Consider the following 23,908-nt stretch of genomic DNA (forward strand, 5'->3'; position numbering starts at 1 on the left):
CGCCGCGTCAGTGTAGTTTGTTGTCCCCCTTGGGACGTATCTTCGCTGCCCTCACAATGGAAGAGGAGGCCGTCCACTGCTGCCCTCCCGTGCCATGTATATTGGGGGAGCGTGGTGTGTTAGGCAGGGGAAAGCAGTCGCGCTCTACATGTTCCAGCACGAAGGTCTTTAGAGATGTGTAAAGCTCTGTGTGCGTACCCCACGGAGAAAGGCACAGTGCTACATCTCACGCGAAGCTGCGGTGACGATCAGCTCCTCCGCTGCCTGCAGCGTGAAATTCGGGGCCGGCACAGAGAGCGCTGAGTGTCTGTGTCGTGGCTGCAGCAGTGAGATGTCCTCCCTCTAGACCCAGGGCTGGGCGTGAGTTCAACGCTGTAAGGGTCCGCAAGGGGGTCCCAGTGGTCCAAGTGCAAGGAACGTGGTCGCCGTTGGGGGGGCGGCACGCAGCGCACGGTCCCGTGTGTCTAGGGCCCGAACCCCACCTCGCCTGGCCGTACAACGGGGTTGCTTCAATAAACACGGCCTCCTCTCATGTCGTCGGGGAGTCCGCCAGTCATAACGGGCTCCCTGGTGCTCGGGTTAGACCCGACTCCCCTCCTCTACAGCCGCTGGGTCCGGCGTTTCAGAAGGTAACGCAGCCTCTGCCTGGGCCGCTCAGTGCCGAAGTATGCACCAAACGTGGAACGGCTGGACGTCGCACTGAAAGCATAGATTTCTCGGTGATGGCAGCACCGATTTTCGTCAGGTTTTTTCTTAGGCAGTGGGGGGTACCTTCGGATCACAGGTTCACCAGCTTTCAAAGGTGGGGAGGCCATCAGCAGGGGCTCAGACCGCTTTCAGTACCTGGATAGAGGAGCTCACGTGGAGGCAGACCTCATCCACACGCCCCCTGGTGGCTATATGACGTATATATGACGTATATATGACGGCCATATATATGTATATATGACGGCCATCTCATACAAGCCTATTGCAAACCTCAATATCTGCAGGGTGCACTGAGGGGGGTTTGGCCTTATCCAATGGTCGGTCAGCCCTGATGACTAACCGTTGCACCTAAGAACCTGGTTAAATAAACAGACACAACCTTATTTCATTTGCAATGCTTGAACAACCTTTTTATTTAACTGAATCCGTATAACGTATTCAATTTATCACATGAGTAACTTGCCACCCCTCTGTGCCCCTGAGGGTTGGGCGTGTGCATTTAATACAGGGATTAAATAAATAACAAACTGGCATCAACTCATCACATCTGATAATAAATAAATAAATAGCATCAATTCAGTCACCTGGACGAAAGGGTGTTGGGCGCGTATATTTCATACATTGTTTATAATGGAACATTGGGATTCCCATTGGCCAATCATATTGCCTACAAGCCACCATACACCAATATGCTAAAGATGTCAAACTATACCTAAAGGACACCCCTTCTCATGGCACCATCGGCCTCATGTTTTGCCTCTTACTTAGTTAATCACGGACGTCTAGAGCTACTTAAATCTTAATGCCACCAAAATAGAATTTGTGTTCTCACTAACCACAGTTTACAGCCACAAATTCAATATGGCCTTCATCCATGCAACTGAAGTAGTCACCACATGATAAAACATGTTGTCAAATCCCTGGGGTTCCAGTCACCTATCATTCAATGATCACATGGCAAGAAAACACAAACAGCTTAATATCATCTCTCCTCAAAAAACCTTCACACAACCATACAGGCTCTCGTCGGACACACCTTAATAATAGTATTTCCCGAAACCTCACCCATGCCTTTGAAAGTCGTTCTACAACTGCAGCACTACTAATCAAGACTCTAGTGACCAAGACACACTCTGAGATAAATCCCCATATTTGAGATTGTGAAAGATGGTCCGGGTGAGGAGGGTGTCTCAGCGATGCCACATGACAGACCCCAGGGCTATCCACTTTTTTCCTCCTCTATGTTGAAGTTGCAATCAGCCCCTCAAAAGGATCAAGTACAGTACACTCAAAAGAATTCAGAGCATGGGCAACCACAGATCCCAAATGCAGTCTGCAAGTCTGAGGCAGTGAGTAGGAGAAATGCCTTGTGCACGCTCACAGCCTGCACAAATACATGGTCCCAGTTGAGGCACCTTGCACTGCTAATGCCAGAACCAGCAGGTATTTGGCCCACAGAGCTGCTGGCTGTTCGTTGACTCTCATAAATTCATTATCTGCACCATGGGTAGGGCAAGACAGAACACTGTAGAACAATAATGGAATTTGCCGGATAAGTCCAAACATGTGCCCTAGGTGAACACATTACCATCCTCTATAGTGTAAAAAGGGGCCATGGTTTGAGTGGGTGTGGGAGTTTGGAGACAGACGGACAGAGTGTGTTGAATAGAGGAAGAAGAATGAAGACGAGCAGGAGGTTGTAAGAAGGAGAAAAACATAGAGAATAGAAGGCTTGTTAGGAGGTAAAGATCAGAAGGAGAGCAAGAGGTTGGCTTGCGAAGGAGAGCAGGAAACCTGAAGAAGAGAAAGAAAAAGGAGTCTTAGTAGGGAAAGATCAGAAGGAAAGAGGAAAGATGGGGAAGTGTAAAAGAAAGCATGAGGAGAAGAGTCGGAAGAAGGACTAAGAGAAGAAAACCACAGAAAAGAAGTTGTCACAGAAGGGCGAGAGTAGGAGCAGAAATGAGGAAAAGCAGAAATGAGGTGTAGAGTTGGGAAAATGAAAGAAACAGAGCGATATCAGCAGGAGGAGGGAACAGAGAGGTGGTATAAAATAAGGTTCTAAGAGGCCTTCCAGCATTAGACAAGCCATAAGGGCCAACAGCTAGAAGGGGAAACTAGCGGGATCCAAGTTGGAGAGGAACCTAAATACCAGGACTGGGATCGTTAAGTGCTTGGTGGTCCTGGGGCCAAAGGCTGATGGTGTTGAAGCCTACAGATACTTGAAAAGAGAGTAGATAAGATCCAAAGCGGGCTATCCTGGAACCATAATACAGATGTGGTGAAATTGGCAAGCCCAACAACGACACTAAAGAACACTTGCACTCAATGCCGAAGACTGAGACAACAAGAGAGAATTAGGTTAGATAGGAGAAATACTACAGATCTGGTGGGATTTGCAAGCCCACCAAAGACACAAAAGAGGACTTCCTTAGCAATCCAGAACCAAATATGTCTCAACCTGAGCCTCCCTCGGTACTTAAGACTAACAGGAGGCCCAGAGGTTGAGCCCAATTGTGAAAGAGTGAGAAAAAGGCAAGTCTGTGAGAGTCGTCAGCAAGAACAAATCAGGAAAGGGAGAAGAGTAACAGAAGTCATACCTCAGTATCCAGGGAAGACTGCCCTTGGCTGGGGACTAAAATGACCACAGCCTCAATCGGCACACAACGGAAATGTTAACTCCTTTCTTGTACAGTAAAGCATTACTTATCTCGATATTATTTCGTCTCACAGTCTCTGCTTGGCCCCACTTAGTTTGACACCATCTTATTTTCAGACACGCTATCCGTTTCCAGCAAACAACTTCAGAAGCAATAGTGACACCAGCCTGGGAATCCAAAACTATAAGAAAGAGAAAACTGCCAAACAAGCCTTCTCACTCGATGAGTAGACCGTGGGACTGACACCCGACAAATCATGCTTTGCCTCAACTTTCTACAATTTGCAAATAGAGTGAAAATACAACACTTCATTAATAAGTCCTCCAGACCCCAGCCTTTGGGCATCAGCTCACCAACTGCTTGAAGTCCGTGTACTGCTGCCCAATCATAAAATCCTGACTCCCATACGACCCACCGCATCACACCTTTTCCCCTTGTCTGTCTATTGTGAAAGGGCTCTACACATCCTCAAACACCTTCCCCATTATAGGCTTGATGAATCGGGAGTAGCTATGACAAATACCGAACAGAGACTACCCTGACATGCCAACAATTATATCTTTTATGCCAGAGACTAACCAGGAGTATGGGCCATTAATAAGGAAAGCCTGTACTGTGTAATCACAAGAATTGGTCAAACATGGCCAGGGACACCAGTGCTACCAAACTCTTGACTTCTTCTATCTGTAAAACAAATTGAAATGAGTTACAATAAATTAACTGAAATTAACTGAAATACTCCTACTGTGTGTTGACCCACTCATAGAATTGCAGCCGTAAGAGCAAAATGGAAAAACGATCTTAGACCAGTCATACCAGATCTGGGAACATGGCTGAGCAGTTATCCCTTTGCTGACTAATATTTAAAGAAGGTGTCTGCTTAAAACAACGCAGCATTTCTAAAGAAAGGTGGGACAAAATCAGAATTTTATAAAAGACACAGGGGGTAGGATTATTAATTTCCTATCTTTTGCTTCCGCTAACAGCAACATGAATATCTAACTTGATAATGTAGAACTGAATGTCATTCTATTGTGGCGACAATGGCTGCTGCCAAGGTCTGTACCGGCTGGTAAGGCACACCATATCCCCCATTATCAGCCTGGCACAATTTTTCTAAAATGCATTCCATTCGCTAGTAAAAAGCATTATTAAATCAGCCTATATATAGGTGGTCTGACTTCAAGTCTGAGGATGGGGCCCAAGAGAAGTGTCATTTAGGGCAATTAGAAATAAAGTGGGGTAGGAGGATGTAAGACTCTGGCATTACCTATGCTGGCATAGTAGGCAGACATACCCAATGTGACATGCATGTTTCAGCTACAAGGACGGAGCTGCTGCTTTCCCGCTCCCTACACAGTAGTGTTTGCCACCTGCTGTTCCATTGATGATTCGGCGTCTTAGAGGGAATGCATAGTGGTTGAGAAAATAGCGACGTATGAAATCAGACTAGATGGGAGCGGCACAGTAGGGTGGAAGCAGAGGTGAAAGAACACAGTGATGATCATGTATCCTTTCTCACAAGCCCCTCCGAGGAGTTACATTTATGGACAGGTTCTTCGGAAGTGCTTTGTTTGGGAGGGGAGTTGGTGGCGGCTGTATGCTGGAAGAGCTGAAGGAATTCAAATGGCCTTGAAAATATAACGCCCAATCAATGGGCATGTTTCAGAAATAAGAGGAGTGACCACTGACAAATGTGTTTTTATTTACTCATTCATAAGTGTGTTTCTCTGAACGCGGAATCAATTTGCAAGTAAAAGCTACCTCCTCTTTCACAAGCCCTCCCTCAACCCTGCCTACACTTCCACCATGTACAAAAAAAGGATTCCTGGCAGTCAGGGTTTAAAAAGGGTACGGGCACTGCCCTAAATCTATTTTTAATCAACCTTTTCAAATGCAGTGTAAAAACTACTAAGAATAGAAACATTTACATCGCTTCTATAGATTTGGCACACGCATTTGATTCAGTAGACAGGAAAATACTCTGGTCAAAATTGCAAAAATGGTGAAGCCCGATCCATCTAAGAGAGGCTCTGGAATTACTCCACACTTCGACCACGATCAGAGTTAGACTTGATAAAAAAGGGACTCTAGCTGGTGAAATATCTATATCCAGGGGCATAAAGCAAGGTTGTTGACCGGCCCCGGCAATCTTAATCTCTACATTTTGGACATAGAAGAGGTTTTCATTAATGTGAGATGCTTTCCACCGCGGATTTCAGGAATAGCTGTGGGCAGACTCCTCTCTACAGACAATCTCCTGTTATTAGATCAGACAGAGATAGGTCTGTAACGACAGTTAGATGCACTGGCCACTTATGTTGATGCTAACGCACTAACGATAAACCCAAAAATATTCAGGGAGCTGCATTACGCTAAAAGAGCTTGGTACCTAAAAGGGGAGAAAGTCCCAGAAGTGGCAGAAATGATGTACCTTGGAATATCCTTCAATAACAGCATCAATGATTCCTTGGGTCTTACAACCTTAAAATCTAAAGCAAGGAATTTGGCTACCCAAGCTAGAATCATCAAGCAAAGGTACTGTACGTTCTCTTTATCTCCAGCCATCGAGTTTTACAAGCTCAAAGTAATGCCAATACTTACATATGCGCAGAAACACAACTAATTTTAGCAGGGGCAGCATGGCAACAAGTCGAGGGCATCTTCTGGAGGAATGTTCTCAATATGCCTCACTCTCTTCCCATTGAAATTATACGGAGAGAGCTTGGTTTGACATCACTCCATGCAGTCATAGAATGGAAAACACTATCCTTTTTGAGGAAATGTTTGAGCCCACCTGGGGAAGGAGGTTTTGAAGTATTGAACAGTGCCTTGAAATAAAGTCATTAAAAGCCCTTGTTTGAGTGGAGAAGCATATGCAAAGCTATATTACAGAATTTGGCTCTCTCGGAATAAGTGCTGTTATTGAAGCCAGGCCACGTCAAGAAAAAACAATACGACCTGGACTCGAAGCACCACAGAAGATCGGATCATCTCGTCCAAATAATCAGGGGTAATAGGCACCGCCTGCAGAAATGAGGTGCGATCCCCAACTACATACAGAAGTTCCCAGTCACTGCACTTAGGCATCAATTCATGAGACTCCGTTTTAACCTGTTTCCCACAAATGAAGTAACAGAGAGATGGATTACTGATAGGGAGCGCAACTACTCATGTATACTCTGTTCTGATCCATTTGAATCTTTGCCTCACCTCATGATACAATGCCAGGTATTGAATGAACTAAGATCGAAACATTTGGGGAAATTCCTAAAGGATTCCTAAATGATTTGACCACCAGGACACCCAAAGAAGTATGGGAAATCTTGATTCAAGGAAAAAGAATCTCTGTGGTACTGGCATTATTAGCATTTTCAAGGGATATTCTTGACAAGCTTGTGAAGAAGTGTACGAAGGCAACAAAGAAGGCAAACTTGGTTTGGAGCGAAAAGTAAAACACAAGAAGGACTTTAACAAAAAGAAATGGTGACTAAACCCGACCGGAGCCAAAATAAAATGTGGTTGGTCAAGCTGGTTTATGTTTCGAGGCTAATACAATAGCCTAAAACAGTACCACGTTTATATACTATAATCGCGGTAGAAAAGTTAGGGTAGAGGCCACTGCCACCAGCCAAGTCTTAATGTTAAGGGAGCGAAACAAGGCTCCAAGAGGTACAGACAAAAAGGGATGAGTTAACCCTTTCCAATACTCCATGTAAGATGGGGTGTACTGGGTCTGCAGTTAAAGTGACTATATAAAGTTAATGGCAACTTTACCTGTTTCTGGGGGACCATAGTCAGCCCCAGAAAATTGGAGTCAGGGGGAAGTCTCAAAGACAGCCCTGTGTCACTGCACTGAAGGTGCTGTGTAACACACACACAAAGTGGGGCTCATGGAGTGGTGTGGCTCCAGAGCCCAAGATCACACAAACAGTGAAAATACACACAGCAAAGACACTGTAAGAGTGGGGAAAAAGGTTCACACTCTTACCAGGTGGAAATAATAAACCCCAGAAATCCAGCAAAGCTGCTGAGGGACTCACTAGGTGAGGGAAATTAGCCATAAATGAGAATTCTCCCATACAAATCTTCTTCATTTAAAATGTATTAGAACTCCCTAGCGGGTGTTTCACAATGCTGATTGGTCAATCTGTGGGCTACACGAAGTGGTATAGCCTGCAGATGGATTACAGCCCGCAGTTTGGGATGCGATTAGTGTGGAATGGCTTAAATGATCCCGCAGAGCTGTGGGCGGGCATGTGAGCCTGGAAAGTGGACGTGTTGGCATGTAATTTCGGAACGGAAAGAGTTAACTTTCCGGTCCGAAATGCACATTACAAGACCAACGTGTGCCACATAGCCCGCCCATGGAAACAGGGAAACGAAACGGAAGGAAACACTTTCGGTTTTGATGGTGCAAGGAAAGCGTTTCCATAAGGGGAAAGGCATACACAGGAGCGGAAATGTTTCCGTAATGTGGAACGCGAAGAAAGCTTTTTTTGCCAGAAACGAAATGGCAAGGAATCTAGAGCGCACTACTGCACGTTCAATGCTGCATGGAAATGGCAATGGAGAAGAAGGGAACAGAAAGGTGGGTGAGTAGCCTGCTAAATGAATGTATGTGCAGATGCTGCTTGCAAATGTTTAGTAACTGCATGTTAGTGTGTAGTAATTGATAACTTACATTTGTGTAGTGGGGAAATAAAACACACCTGAAATATCCTTAATTAGAACAGGGGGCAGGCAAACACACACCTGATTCCACTTTAAGAGCATACTCCTCCCACTCAATCACCTTCCACCACCCTATAAAAAAAAAATAGACATGTTTAATTGAAGTACAAAAAATTGCAAAATGGTAAATATATGTCTGCAACATTTATTTACCATTTTGTACTTCAATTAAACATGTCTCATTTATTATAATTTAATTAACTCTGAGGTTGTTCTAATAGCTTTATAGACATGCAGCGAGGGCCGTACCGGGCGTTATGGTCCCTCAGACCTCAATAAAGGCCCTTGCTTCGCTCGGGCGATTAACTAGGTTGTCAGGCCCATAACGCCCAGTACGGCCCTCGCTGCAGGTCTGTAAACCTATATTCATACTTACTGTTTGCATTACTTTCAATGTGAGATTCGTTTTTATACCTCTTCTCTTTCACTGCGGCATTTTCAGTCCAGGCTGTTTCTCACAGATCATTATTACATAGAACCGCCACATGAGCTAATAGGAAATGCAAATTGGAGAAAGCGTATACCATTAATGTTACGAGCACCACAGTCTATACTAAGTGTACACCCAGTGCTTTCAGCTGTGCTGCTTATACTTTTTGTAAACTGTTAGCCCTTGGAGTATGTGGTTGTGTTTTTGCACTTAGGCTGTTTATATACCTCCTTTTTGGGAGTCAGGACAGAACATTCTGCGCCCCTCACCCACAGGTCCCATGCAAAACATTTTCTTATGCCGGGCGCCCAAGCGACAGGCTACCACAGTGTTAAGTAAACATTTGGGATTGTCCGTATGTCGTATATCAGTGATGTGATATTAGTCCATTTGTACTAGGAGGTTTTATGTAAAACATAAAAGTGAATGGTTCAGGGGAATAGCTCAGGGGCAACACTTTTGTCTTGGGAGCAAGACAACGCAGAGCAACCCAGGTTCGAATCCCAGTCCAGTGCTTAGAGACTCGTCTCTGGTATTAACGTTGCAAAAGATGAATTGCTACTTCTGCAGTACAATGTCCACCTCCCGACCCCCCTTGCCTGTCAATATGGTCTGTTCATTTGAGTTCTCTGTCTGCCTACATGCTACATATGATAGTTTAATATGCATGTTTGTATTTTTTATTTCCACAGGGACTGTCATATTTACTCGGGAAATTTCTATTTCTCTTCACCTGCTCTTCGAACGTAGACTTGACTGCCTTGAGCCGAGTGTTATTGGGAACAGCAATGGTGAGCACTGGCTGTTTGTAAGCCAGGGTGATGTCATACGATGCAAATATTCCTTGTATGCAACTGTTATAGGAAAATCATGCTAAGCAGTAACGTGAGTACTGCGTTGACGTCATTGCACATCGCTTCTTTAACTTCTCTTCATTACTCCAGTCATAAAGTATGCGTCTGTCTCAGTATGGGACTCAACAAACTTGTTAGCAAATACAAATACAACTTAAGAGCTTCAATGATCTCTGATCTACTTTTCTCAGAGGATAATAATAATAAGAAAAATAATAATACATCGTTTTTTTATTTGGGACTCTCTATCACTGGTTTGCCTTTTTTGTAGTGCTGTAAATAACAGATTGTACTAACACCCAGATGGATGCCAGCTGTTACATTGTGTTCCAGGACACAATTGTTAATAAAAGGTGGTTCTGTTGATATCAAAACTTTCCAATTTGTAGATATTCACTATCAAGGATTGTGGTTAATGGTGTTTAATTTTCTAGAAATGTGGTCATATGATAACATAAAGCTCCCCCGTGGTTGTCGCTCATGTGTCTCTTTATATTGTCCCATGTCATAGAGGTCCCACTTGTTTAACCGTATGACATCACTGGGCAGAGCCTGAGCTTTGCAAATGTGTCCCCTTTCACAGAGGAGGCTGCATGTTCTGCCACGTGCTCATACGTGGTGCTTTAGCAAAACATGGTGTACCCAAAACGAATTCTACGAGTGTGAAGAGAGGCGGAGGGGATTCATGGATGCGTGTTTGTTTGTATATATAATGTTGATCCAAACAAAATCGACAGAAGTACATTTCCTTTGAACCACCATAACATTGAAAGATGAACAGCTACATACCTTGTATATGGGAAACCAGCAGACCTGGACATTTTAAAGAGTGACAGCCTCCACCCAGTGCACACAAAGCATGCTACAAAATTAAGCCAAGAGCTCAGATACAACAGGATATTCTCAAACTAAGTCCTGGAGGAAAAAAATAACAGCTTTGAAACCAGACTACAGAAACCATAAATACAAATGCAAATTGTGGATAGCCAGTTTCATACCCTAGAACCACCTCCTGGAATACAAAGCAAAAGAGGTTCAAGCCCAGGCTCCCACGGAGGACACATACAAACCAGAGTTCAAAGCCATCTGCAAGATTGCTCAGGAACTACAACCCATTCTACGACAAAGTGAAGAACTGTGGGAGGCTTTCCATGGGATGTCCCTCCTTGCTTTCTGACAAACGGCCAATCTCAGAGAAATTACGGAAAGAACCAAGCTACATACAAATAGCACAGAAAATGGAACCATGCTATGGATAAACAAAATATCCCTAACCTGTCGACATATAGTGACAGTTTGAATACAATGAAGATACCCTGCACGGGCCAGACCACAAAATCATAGTGAATGTTACATGTGCATCCAACACTGCGCACTTGATTCTATGTATGAAATGGCTCAGGGGGATTCTATGGAGGCGAAACTGGTGTACAACTACATACGCACAGGAATTTCCACCAGCAAAGCATTAAGCAAAGCACAACGGACTGCCCGGTTGGTGAACATTTTTTGGAACCAAATCGTATCCTCAATGACCTTACAATGTATGTAATCAAGGGTAACTTCAGGACTGCCAAAGCCAGGAAGACCTATGAATTCAATGCATGAAGATTTTCAATACACTGTCAGGAGACTCTCACTCTTTCCATCTACATAGGTGTGAGGTTCATGGCATCCAGACCGGACACCTCCTCTACGGCAGATTCTCCTTTTGATTATGTGGGTGATAGCTTTGATAATGGATAAGTGTATTGCGATCGGTTTGCTTCCTTTTTAGTGAACATGTTAGTATACCACATTCTTCTCTAATTTCTTAATCTAGAAAATGGATTGCTGCATTATTATATTCCTTAGTGCATTGGATGTTTTTATTTCCAAGATTGATCCATCCACTCACAGAACAATAATAGCTCACTTTCAGATCATAATAACATTGTCGATGTACCTTTTTTAATATTCTGATTATGTCACAAAAACGATGATCTAAGGAAATATATTTCTTTTCAAAGTCTGACATAACAGAGTAGTCAGACTCAGAGCAAACCATTGGAAATGGTTCCTTTTCAATGCTTTGGTCATGAGTTCAATTATGAATTCATTAGGTGTCATATCCATTTGATGGATGTTGGATAACGTGCATCTAGCAACAAAAATTGCCTGTTTGTGGGAGACTGAGTGACTTTTCCCCCAAAACTCAACAGTCCTGGCGTTCCTCTCCGGGGTTCTGCTTCTCATCTTCTGCTTCTCTGGATGGTGTACCGGCCTCGGCGAGCCCCGCTCGCATTCCAAAGGCGGTCCTCCACACGCCGGCACTCTGCTGCTCTGGCACGGATGCGGATGCCATCCTTTCCTCTTTCTTCTTCTCTGTTGCAGCTTCAGCTGCTCTCTTTATCCCACATGGAGGCTCCCACCTGTGGCGGCTCAACAACCTGACTTTTTCTTGCTTCCACAGGTCTCTGGGACACTGGCCGGTGTCCTGACTTCCTCTCAGGTCCCACCATGGCTGCCTCGTCTCAACACGGTGCGCTGCTGGTTTCTGCCCCCCAGGCCTCCCTGTTGCTCTCCCTGCTGCACTTTTTGTCTCCCTTTATACACCCTTAACCCCTTGACAGGTTGCAGGTGTGGACTTTCAATTGGGTTTGCTGACTGCCTTTAAAGGGTCATGTCTGACCTTGCAAGTACTCTGCAGGCATCTTTTTCATCCCAGTACCAAAGTAGTGAAATAAGGTCTTAGTGTTCGTTACTCTTAGTTGCCTCTTCCGCCCTCAATACTATCAAGGGATGTGATGAAATGAGGGGAGAGGTCCTACAATAGCCCATAAAGTCCGGGAGAGGGTTTGGTTTGTCTTCAATAGGAAAAGGGAGATACCATGTCTCGCCTGTGGGCCCCCCACTCCCAATCCCTGAGGACCCTCCACCCAGATGATCCTCCCTCGCTTCTCCACCCCCAGGGTCAGGATCCAAGAGCAATGACCTTTTCCTGGCCAACTTAACAGAGGATCCAGGGGAAGTAGGAGTGAGGATACCCTCAGGTTCCTCACACAGGGTAAAAACTGATTTTGAGTGATACCTAGTATCATGTGAAGTTTCAAGATTTTCATTTTCCTTCAAGAAAGCTTTAGTCTTTCCTTACGGAAGAACTGGTAAAGTTATTTTTCAGCTGGGAACAAGGCAGTGGGGTTGGTGGGTGGAAACAAATGGTACACCCTTACCTAGAATGGATAGTTAAGCATAGCTGAGTCTATATCTAGAAAGATGAACAACAGGCTAGTTCTCAGCATCATTTAACGTGCATATGCATGTCTCTGCGTTTGGAACATACCCGGGGCACCTTGGTTCTGGTGTTCTTGAAAATTGGAACCCCTGTATTGGGCTCTTTGTCCTTTGTCTTCTTCTACCTAAAAAAGGGACACTGGTTGTTACAAGTTTCCATCCTCATGTTGGGTTTCTGGGCCAAAGTCATTGCTGGATGTATCGGATGTGATGAATTTGATGGAGTCGTCACTGATTTCCCGGCGGAGACCTCCTCCCATGTGGCCAGGGGACGGCAGCCACTACCTGATCCTGACCCTGGGGGCAGCTATATGTGGGAGGATCACATGGGGGAGACAACCTTTGGGGAGATGTCGTGACTTCATTGGGTCAGACATGGTATCCTCCATTTCCCCTTGAAAATAACCCTCCCATATCTAATACTCACATGGTCTATTGTCATACATCTACTCATGCTCATGTGAAGAATAGGAAAAACCATTTCTCCCGACCCGTAGGCCAACCATCCAACATAGGTCTTGCTTGTGAAACTTATGACACCACCTATCAATCATCCATGGCTGAATTGCTATTTAAAACCGTTGAAAATGCTTATGCAAGATTTTGAAACCAAACATCAAAAATGTACTTCATTTCCCTGAATTACCTAAACACTAGAACGAGGAAGAGAGATCGAGCAATATAGAGCAAAGGAGGCCACAAGCCCAGCAAGCGCTCTAGTTGTTGCTCGCATAGACCTGTGGCCAGGAAATCAAAAGAGCAGAAGCAGCAGATGATGTCTGCTGCTGGCGGGAGAAACCTGCACCTCTTTGCGAGGATCGAGAAAACCGAAAGGCTAAGACCGGCATGGTGGAGCCAGGTGGCTCACCGACAAAGATGAAAGAAGCCGCTGCACGAGCAGAGACCCTGTATGAACAGAAGTCTTGGTAGGAAACTACACCAAGCAATTCAAGTGTGTGAATACAAGAAGCCCTGGCAGGAGAGTATACCAGGCAAATACAAGTGTGTGCACTCAAGAAGCCCGGGCTTGAGAGTATACCAGGCAGTCACAGGAATTGTGTCAGTCAGATTTAAAGAAGTCCTGAGAATAAATTTCAGGACTAGAAAAAAAAATTGTGTTAACCAAAAGAGAAGGAGCAAAATCCTGGCAGAAAAAGAGAAGCAAGGACCTTTATCCTTGAAGAACCTCTGTGTTGGAGCCATTTATTCTTCCTTTATGAACACATTTCTAAACCACCCAAGGTTAAAGACATTTCCATTTTCATCTTAGAATTTAATTTATAGTGTGAGGGCCAGAATAGAACTTTGGATACAGGATAGTTTTTGCTTTGGACATTCTGACCCCGGCAGATCCTTCGTTTTTGGTTTAGGTAGGGAAATTCTTCTCAGAAAAGTCAGAGAGGCATTTTCCCAACAATTTTTATTTAAAAAAAAAAACAATAAAAGTCTTTAACCAAAATCATAGCTAACTTGTGTCTGATTTTCTTTCCTAACTCCTCACACGTAGAAGGTGACCTACCTGCATCTTTGGCAGGGTCTTCTTCTCATTGAAGTCTTTCTCAACTCCCACGTCCATTTACGAGTCTCATAGTTAACTTTCACAAATATGGGTATATTATTTCAGTCTGAAATTAGAAATGTCTTTTGCTATTTTTTTTAAATTTTTGTTTCTTGTGTTTGACTGAAACTCATCTGTTTTTATTGATTTTGAGAAGTTTGTCCTTTGCATTAATTAAGGCTCTGTTCTCTAAGAATCTTTTCTCTGCTTCTTCTTGTTCTTTTTCAGTCGGCTACTAATGCGTTGTGCTGTAGTTATTGTCAGCACCATTGAGTCCCTACTGCATTTTGTAGCGATACAAGTAACATTTGTTTTATACTCTTGATCATCTATAAAGAGACAGGATTCATTACGAACGACCAGCACTGCAGGAATGATCTTTCCTTTCAGGTATTCCCTAAGGAGATGTCCGTGCAGTTCCTTACTGAAAGGTTTTTTCTTTAATTTAAGTAATTTATCTCCAGATAGTTGTGTAGTTATATTTTGACTGTTCTCTGTGGGATTGAAGAGGGGGGGGGGGGGCACTAACAATATCCTGCAACTGTTCCTCACTTTTACTTAAGGTGGCATTTTCAGGCATGTTATTGGTAGAAATAGTTCTGTTTTCACACGGGACATGACTTTAAAGGGTGATAAGTATTATTTTTATAAATATAATTACAAAGGAGTGGCAAAGCCCTTTTACTGAGAACGAACATGGGTCAGATATCCTGTCCTATGGAATTTCCTCCACTCAAAAGGGTCTACAACCACATTTTAGCTCACTGCACCCTTCATGGAGGAGAAATATTCATTTGTATTTCAGTCTTTGTCCCACCCACAATGGCAGTCCAGCACCGAAACGCTAGCCAATTCTCCTCTAAACCAAAGTACCACTTCAGACATGTGTTTCGGCCTTGTTGGGCCCACTCAGTGAGGTGAAGCTGATCCTCTCTTAGGCACAGTGAGCAAGGAGTCCACGTCTGGATTACACTGGGTTACGTAGGGTGAAACCCCAAGTTTTACAAAATGACAAAGGAGTGTGGTAGCACCTCTACTGAAAACAAACATGGGTCAAATACCCTTTTCTATGTAATTTCTTCCACTCAGGAGAGTCTGCAGCTCACTGCACCCTTCACAGACGGAGAAATATCCATTTGCATATCAGTCTTTGCTGACGTGGAGCCCTTGCTCACTGTACTTAGAGAGGCGCAGGTTCACCTCACTGATAAGGCCAAACTAGGCTGAAACACGTGTCGGGGTTGCTTTTGGTACTCTTGTTCAGAGGAGAATTGCCTAGCATTTTGATGTTGGACTGCCCAAGTTGGTGGGATCAAACTGATATGCAAATGGATATTTCTCCTCTATTAAAGATACAGTGAGCTAACAACCACTGAACAGGTTATCATGCCTTGTTCTTCCGAGAGAGGGGCGCCTGCTACCTTTGTTGAATTCTTTGAAGGAACTTGGGGTTGGTCACCCCAGGTTACCTGGGAGGCAACCAGACGTGGACTCCCTGCTCACTGTGCTTAGAGATGCTCAACTTCACCTCACTGATGATGACCAACAAGGCTGAAACACGTGTATGGGGTTGCTGTTGGTTCTCTTGTTCAGAGAGGAATTGCCATAGCATTTTGGTGCTGGACTGCCCATGTGGGCAGGACAAAGACTGATATGCAAATGGATTTTTGCCATCTGTGAAAGGTAGGAGTGAGCAAAAAGCAGATGGCTGCGAACTCTCAATGTGGTTAACAACCACTGAATAGGTTATCATGCCTTGTTCTTCCAAGAGAGGGGCGCCTGCTACCTTTGTTGAATTTTTTGAAGGAACTTGGGGTTGGTCACCCCAGGTTACCCGGGGGGCAACCAGACGTGGACTCCCTGCTCACTGTGCTTAGAGAGGCTCAGCTTCACCTCACTGATGATGACCAACAAGGCTGAAACACGTGTATGGGGTTGCTGTTGGTACTCTTGTTCAGAGAGGAATTGCCATAGCATTTTGGTGCTGGACTGCCCATGTGGGCAGGACAAAGACTGATTTGCAAATGGATATTTCCCATCTGTGAAAGGTACAGTGAGCAAAACGCTGATGGCTGCGAACTCTCAATGTGGTTAACAACCACTGAACAGGTTATCATGCCTTGTCGTTCCGAGAGAGGGGCGCCTGCTACCTTTGTTGAATTTTTTGAAGGAACTTGGGGTTGGTCACCCCAGGTTGCCTGGGGGGCAACCAGACGTGGACTCCCTGCTCACTGTGCTTAGAGAGGCTCAGCTTCACCTCACTGATGATTACCAACAAGGCTGAAACACGTGTATGGGGTTGCTGTTGGTACTCTTTTTCAGAGAGGAATTGCCATAGCATTTTGGTGCTGGACTGCCCATGTGGGCAGGACAAAGACTGATATGCAAATGGATATTTCCCATCTGTGAAAGGTACAGTGAGCAAAAAGCAGATGGCTGCGAACTCTCAATGTGGTTAACAACCACTGGACAGGTTATCATGCCTTGTTCTTCCGAGAGAGGGGCGCCTGATACCTTTGTTGAATTCTTTGAAGGAACTTGAGGTTGGTCACCCTAGGTTACCTGGGGACAACCAGTAGTCTTTCTAAATCTACCTGCCTCTACTCTCCGCCCTCTGCAACTAATCCAGAACAGGACTGCGAGACTTGTCCTTGGCCTCAAGCCCTGGGATTGTATCTCTCCAGCTCTGAAATCTCTCCACTGGCTCCCAGTGGATGCAAGGATTAAATTCAAAACCCTCTGCATTGTCCACAAGGCTTTCTGGGGCCTGGGTCCAAAATACCTTCAGCTATCCCTCGCAAATACCTCCCCTCTCGAGCTCTTCGCTCCTCTACCTCCAACTCACTCAGGGTCAGTCGGTTTTCTAAGAAACAAGCTGGGGGTAGATCTCTGTCTTCAGCTGGGGCCTCCCTCTGGAACAGCCTCCCGACCACTCTAAAACTTGAGGAGAACCATCTCTGGTTCCGGAAGCACCTCAAGACCTTCCTCTTTTCTTCTGCATTCACTCCCCCTCTCCCCTGCTGATCTGTTCTCTCTTGACACCGTGCACCTGGCCACCCTCTGTCTTTTGGGCCCAGGTACCTTCTCATCCTGCCACCCTCCCGCACTGCCTCCGGGCCACCCCTTGCACTGGGGTCTGCATCTGTACCCATACAGCCCCCCCTTTTTCTTCCTGCACTTATCAGACCTACCCTGTCTGCTGCCTTAAACCTAGCACTTGCAAATTGCTGGCTGCATTACCACTGTTTGTTGCCTTTATTATTTTCTCCTCTGCTTCGCACTTTCCACCTCTCCCCCTTCCATGCACTTTTCCCATCCCCCCTCTCACATGCCCTTGCGCGTTCTCAATGTCACTGGGCCTAGTAAGATCGCTGTTTTGTTCTCCCCTGTTCCCCTCCCTTGCCTTGTCGCGCTCTGAAACACTTGTGTACGAGCGCGATATAAATAAAATATCAATCAATCAATCAATCAAAACCAGACGTGGACTCCCTGCTCACTGTGCTTAGAGAGGCTCAGCTTCACCTCACTGATGATGCCCAACAAGGTTGAAACACGTGTATGGGGTTGCTGTTAGTACTTTTGTTCAGAGAGGAATTGCCACAGCATTTCGGTGCTGGACTGCCCATGTGGGCAGGACAAAGACTGATATGCAAATGGATATTTCCCATCTGTGAAAGGTACAGTGAGCAAAAAGCAGCCACTGAACAGGTTATCATGCCTTGTACTTCCAAGAGAGGGGCGCCTGCTACCTTTGTTGAAAGCTAAAACGTGGTTGTAGACCCTCCTGAGTGGGCACCTTCCAAGAGAACAGGTTATTTGTCCGTCTTCGTTCTCAGTAGAGGGGCTCCCAGACCGTTTTTGAATTTACAAGTAATAACTTGAGACATTATTTTAACAAAGCAATTAATGTTATAATTCGAAAATACAACAGTGTAGCCACTGTGCATGTATAGTTCTACCGGTTGTCCCCCATCTAGCCTGGAACTGAGGACGGTATCGATATATAGAGGGCCACCTTGCTGCTGGGGATAGAGTTTGGCCATGAATCTGGGAGCAGTCACTTTCTCTGGATCCTTACATTTCCTCAAAGTTTATTCATTCACCTGCAGGAGTAGAGGCAGGCCCGTCTTCGTGGTTTGCTTAAATTGAGGAGGAAATGCTCACGTAGACTTACCTGTAGGTGGAAGGGGTCTGAATCTGAGAATCCCATATCATTTGCCACCTGTATCAGAACTGAGGTAATGGCCTCCATATCCAATTATTTCCCTTTTTGTTCAGCTTCTAGGAAGAGATGGACAGCTGGGAAAATTCAGATGATGAAGAGAACAATGTACTGGAGGAAAAGGAAGAGAAACATGGTGCTTTCTTGTTCTTTTTTTATAAACAGACATGGGACGATATCGAAAGACCTGAAGTTATTACCACTTCGTACCATCAGACAAATAGCATACAGCACCGCTGAAAATACATCAGCTGCACCTGTGCTTGTCACTACGAGTATCACAACACCCTCCTGCATCCATGCATCCTATAAGCAGTGCCAGTCATCTCCCAGTTCACCAGGGCAGTGTTAAGGAAGTGTTTGAGCATGGCCTAAAATATCACAGGTCCCACGACAGACAGCGCCTGCTCGATGCTAACCTTGCTGTTATGTTGGCAATAGATCTCTCGCCCTACTCGTTTGAGGGAAATGCTGGATTCATGCACCTTATGGGAAAGACTATCACTGCTGGGGTGTTCCTGGGTGATATCTATTTTCAAGCTAATCTGAACCAGGCCTGTACACCAAAGTTCTGAAAATAGTGGAGGGGTGGGCATTACAGCAGTCTGGGAGGCATAAAGTCCCCTTTCCCATAAACATGTGGACCAGTGGTCAGAGCATTGACTACATGGGCGTCACAACAAAATGTGCTGTCTCTCCTTCCTCTAACAGCCAAAAGGGGTATCCGAGTAATTCAAGTGGGCAGAGGGTGTGTGCAATTGAGTACCAGACAAACTTGTGCATTCAAGGGTTTCAGGGCAGAAACCACAGGGGTGTTCACATTTGGGAGAAAGTGCAAGAGGTCGAAACAGTGTCTATTTTTAATTTTATTTTATTGCTTAAAGCGCGGACCTAGCTCAAGAGCAGCTGAGTGCTGTACAAAGTATGGGTAGTCGGAATTTGGGCCGGTATCTTTTAACAGTAGCACAGTACTGTGTGGTCTGTGCACCAGCATGTGCATCTGGTGGAATTAGTCCTTGGTCAGGTGTTGTTGAAAGAACCATGTTTTGAGAGATATGTGAAATGTGATAGTTGTGGGAGCATTCCGTGCCGACACCGGGATCGAGTTCCAGAGGGTGGGTAATTTGCATTTCAGCGTTGCGGTAGTAGACAATGGTTTATGTACCCTTGTTTCCTCACGACTTGGCAAGCCAATGCACATGCCCTACGCCTGGTGCTCACACGCTTTATCAACAATAGTCAGCCTATCGTAGAAATGGTCACTGTGGCCCAGAAGATCAGCTCCCATTTCAGCTGGGCTTACAATGCTAAAATCAACTAAGCAAACTTCAAGTGTGAAACAAATGACCACTACACAGCCCGAAGACCTCAATGGTCACGCATTGCAACTTTACTTTGCACTTGCTAGACAGGCTATGCCATCACTGATTAATACAACTCTCATACCTGAGCTGTAGATGGGGCATTTATAACACAGTCATTGGCAGCTGATGTCTGTTCTGCACTCTTACCTTTGGAGGAGGCCACCAAGTGCGTTAGCTGTCATACCACATCCCTGAGCAGAGTTGTCCCTCTGCTCTACCTGCTTGTGCCCAACCCGACCAACATGGCAAAGGCTTGTGCCTTTTCATGTTATGTTGATGCAGCAAAGATTATGAGTGACCTGCTGTCAACCTGATATGGTGATCCATGGATAGCTGGATTTAAAGATAACATTTAATACCTGTTGGCTTCCATTGTAGGCGCAGATTTCAAAGTAAGAGTGGCCGTTTTTCTACCACATGTCTCACAGAGTGAGCTCTTGCAGCAAGCATCAAAAGAAAGAGGGACTTTGCAAATGTGCAAGGATGCAAGAAGAATACAAACTATCCCAAATGTGGCCAAGTGAATGGGCATGCCAAGCTCATGAATGGTGGCCTCAATGGGTAGCACATCACCAACACATGTTGAAAGATTTGAAAGCTGCGTGGGAACAGCCTTCTTCTCACTGACTTAGGTATTGTGAGGACAGACGGGCCATCATGATCACACAATGGACCATCAGCCACACACACAGATGCTTGATTTCTATCTACTAGACACTACACCCATGGGAAGGACTGAGGATTGATTATAGTATTGATACAGTAGACAACCTGTATAGACTACAGTTCTTGAGCAAGTTGCTATGCTGCCGCCTGCAAGTGTGCAGATCGAGAGACTTTTTAATGTGGCCTGGATTAACTGCATTAGAAGCTATGCTGTGCCGCATGTAGATCAATTGACATTCATAAAAATGGATGAGCACTTCATTGCAGAGGAACATGGGACTTCTACTGATAGCCAACACACCAGCTTGAAAATGATGATAATTATTTGTTACTCAGTAAGTAGCACATGCCAGACACCCAAAAGTGGAGCGGGCTGTTTCGTGGTGCATGTCATTGGGAAATGGAAAGCTGCAGTAGTGAGTGTGATTGTGTAGCCCTGAGTGACCAGTTTCTGCCTTACACGTTGCATTGCTTTGACTATGCTGCACGTGTGGTTTCTGAATCCTGATTACACACCTGACAAATATGTTCATGTTCTGCAGTGGACCTCCACCCCTCAAGGTCCTCCAGATAGTTTCACATGGTGCAACCAGTCACTGGGGTTCTCTGATTTTCTCAAAGTCGCCCACTAAGGTTTGCAGGTGTTTTCAAAGGCTGCACCCACCCACTATGGAGCTCAAGCTCTCACACAGATTGTTTCTTAAAACATCTTCTGCTCTCCTATGCTGCCACTCTCAAAGGAGGGGAAGCCCCCTAAGAGGTCAGTGCCTCCCCCATGACTGACTTATTCCTTCCCCCTGCACAATGCCCTACTGGACGGAAGGATGGTAATGCACAAATGCCACCGCAAGCTGTCCACCACCAATGTGCAATCCAGCTTTGCAGTGTTCACTGACAGCCACAATACAGGAATTAGGTGCCACCATGCCTCATCCAGGGGTCTTGCCCAAAGATATGTGCTGATGTATGTGGTGCACCACCCCTAACTGCTTGTGGGGGTGGGGGTGGCACAATTGCCACTTCCACTACTGATTGGGCAGGCTCGATGTGTGCAGGGTTTGGCCACAGAACAGCCAATGTCACTTCTGTGTTGCACCCCAGCAATGGGATGAGCTGGGACCCACCTACCTCGCCACCGCTGGAGGGGCGGTGGTGGTGGCTGCATGGTCGCTTGCCTCTGAGGGCATTCGCGCCTGGTACACCCTTCTGTACCACCAGCACACATGATTCCTCTTTGCTATGGTCCCGTTCCGACTTGCCATATGCCAGTGCTTGGCCCACTTCCCAAAGCCCTCCACCAGAGGTCCAGCACCTCATTCCAGACTGTCTTTCCTGGTGGCATCCCACACCCAGAACCCTGTGGGATGTGGGGTTTGGGGACACACCGCTCCTCCTAGCATTCCCCCTTTGCCTGTCAAGTCCCAGCAAAAAATAAATCTGTGGAAGCTACTGGCCCCAAAGGCCCCTTGGAACGTGCAGCCCAGAGGAGACTGCTATCTCCTGCTGTGTTCTCAATGCACCCAAGGGAAAGAGGAATTAGATTAAAACAGGCCCTCACTCAATTCCGTGTGCAAGATGTACAATAGAAAAGAACTATCAGGATTAGTTCAAGGCACATTATCCAGGTGTGTTCACACTCAAGAGCCAAAAGGAATGTGGTGGCTTTTGCTTCAAACCAGAAGCAATGAGATTATTTGAAGCTCCACAACCAATGCCTATTCCTTCAGTAATCCCCTGAAAGTTCATAAAGGCTTTTCTAAATTTTAGAACCTCTCGCTTAATGGTTTGGGAAACTCGCCACTGGTATCTCGTGGGGCTAGTCTAGCTTACCCCAAAACTATTCTTACCTCCAAACTAATAATAAAGTAAAAACTTTAGAACTGCTTATTACACTTGAGCTCAGACTCAAGTCAAAGGCACAGTATTGTAATAAAGTTGGTAGTCATTTGCAACCACAGTTAGTCACCTTTTTTCCTGTCGAATATTTTTTTACTCTTGCTTTCCCCTCTCAAAGTGCATATGGCAAGAATGCGAGCAGCTAACTATTACTTGACCTGCTTGATTCCCGCGCACTTTTTCCGTAAGAGCTGAAAAGGATGACGATGCTTACTCATGCTTGCGCACGGTATCAAGTGCACTTACACCCCTGATCAAGAAACTCCGATGGCACCTGTGAAATCCTGTGACCCTGCTCCTCTGTTACATGCACACTACACTACACTCTTGATCGAGAGATGCTGAATGCTCTGCACTCTCCCACGAGAGACACTGTTGTGCACTAAGAAACTCTCAGCGTCCATTGTTCTGAATCTTCATGAGCTGCTGAACCTCGCAAATCCCCTCAAGTGCACTGTCTCAAGCCAGACGAAGTGCTAAGCTCTGTTCGAGCTATCCCACGGAAAGGACAAGTGAATAAAATAAAAGCAACACAGTCTTGCCTCCTTCTCATGTTCCAAGACCCGCAGAGAAAAAAGGGATACTAACAGACAAAATCACGACAAAACATTCCCACCAAAGCACGTTTACTAACAGACCTTCAGATATAATGGAATCTTCCTTGAACTTTTGGAAAGAGATTAGTGTCTTTAGAAGGTTACGTGTCGATATGTGAAACAACATAGATACAGAATCTAACTTATTCTACCTGTTCCTAAACAACTCTAACTTCCTATACTAAACTTAGTTTCAACAAGTTGAAGCTTCATCTTAGCACATTTAATTTAAATTCCTCCCACTTATTGGCAGATTTTTCTAAAGACCTTTTGGTACTCAAAACTAGGGGCCCTACCCAGGCTGGCATCTTGGACAGCCAAGTTCTGATTGAACATTTACTTAATCCCCCCTTCCGAGGGAAGGCCTGGAGTGCTGGAATTCTTGTACCAATGACCCCTGCCCGACAGAGTCTACTTGCGTAGAGTGCTGACATGCAGAGATGTGAAACTTCCACAGAGGGCGAGCACAGAAGAACTCCTGAGCATGAGACACTAGTAATTCAACGGGATGTTCTGTTCGGTGCAGACATTAGGGAGCTCAGATGTGTTGCAGAGATGCTAGTCAGCTCATACACATTAGATAGACATTGATCCAAACTGCAGTAGTGTTTGTAGACTAATATGCACATTTGCGTACATTAAATCGTAATATTTGCGTACAGTAAATCATAATCTTCTGTAAATCTTAAGTGAATTGAGAGATCCACTCTAGAGAATTGTTTAAGCAGAGAATCGCAAGCTTCCGATCTGAAATCACTGTTCATTTTCTTAGCCTTGGGGTCGAAGCACAGCGATAAGTCACTAAACACAGCTCTCCCTCAGAGTTACTTAGCTGTGAACACTTAGAGTTCCAACTGCATGGAATTACATGACTCCAAGGCTGTAGGTCCACAGATCAGGGCAGACTTCACGTCTAAGGCTTAGGCACACCCAAAAGGAGCCCCAGAAAT

General features: G+C 45.2%; 1 protein-coding gene across 1 annotated transcript in view; it reads left to right on the forward strand.

Moving 5' to 3' along the window:
- Nucleotides 1-23,908, forward strand: part of LOC138452855 (uncharacterized) — a 1,928,742-nt gene that overhangs the window by 1,109,992 nt on the left and 794,842 nt on the right. Inside the window, exon 47 of the mRNA XM_069605205.1 lies at nt 9,222-9,320. Within this exon, the coding sequence (XP_069461306.1) occupies nt 9,222-9,320 (99 nt within the window). The remainder of the gene's footprint in view (nt 1-9,221; nt 9,321-23,908) is intronic.

Source organism: Ambystoma mexicanum, chromosome 4p, assembly GCF_040938575.1.
Source record: "Ambystoma mexicanum isolate Mex_15411 chromosome 4p, UKY_AmexF1_1, whole genome shotgun sequence".
NCBI classification, from domain to species: Eukaryota; Metazoa; Chordata; class Amphibia; order Caudata; family Ambystomatidae; genus Ambystoma; species Ambystoma mexicanum.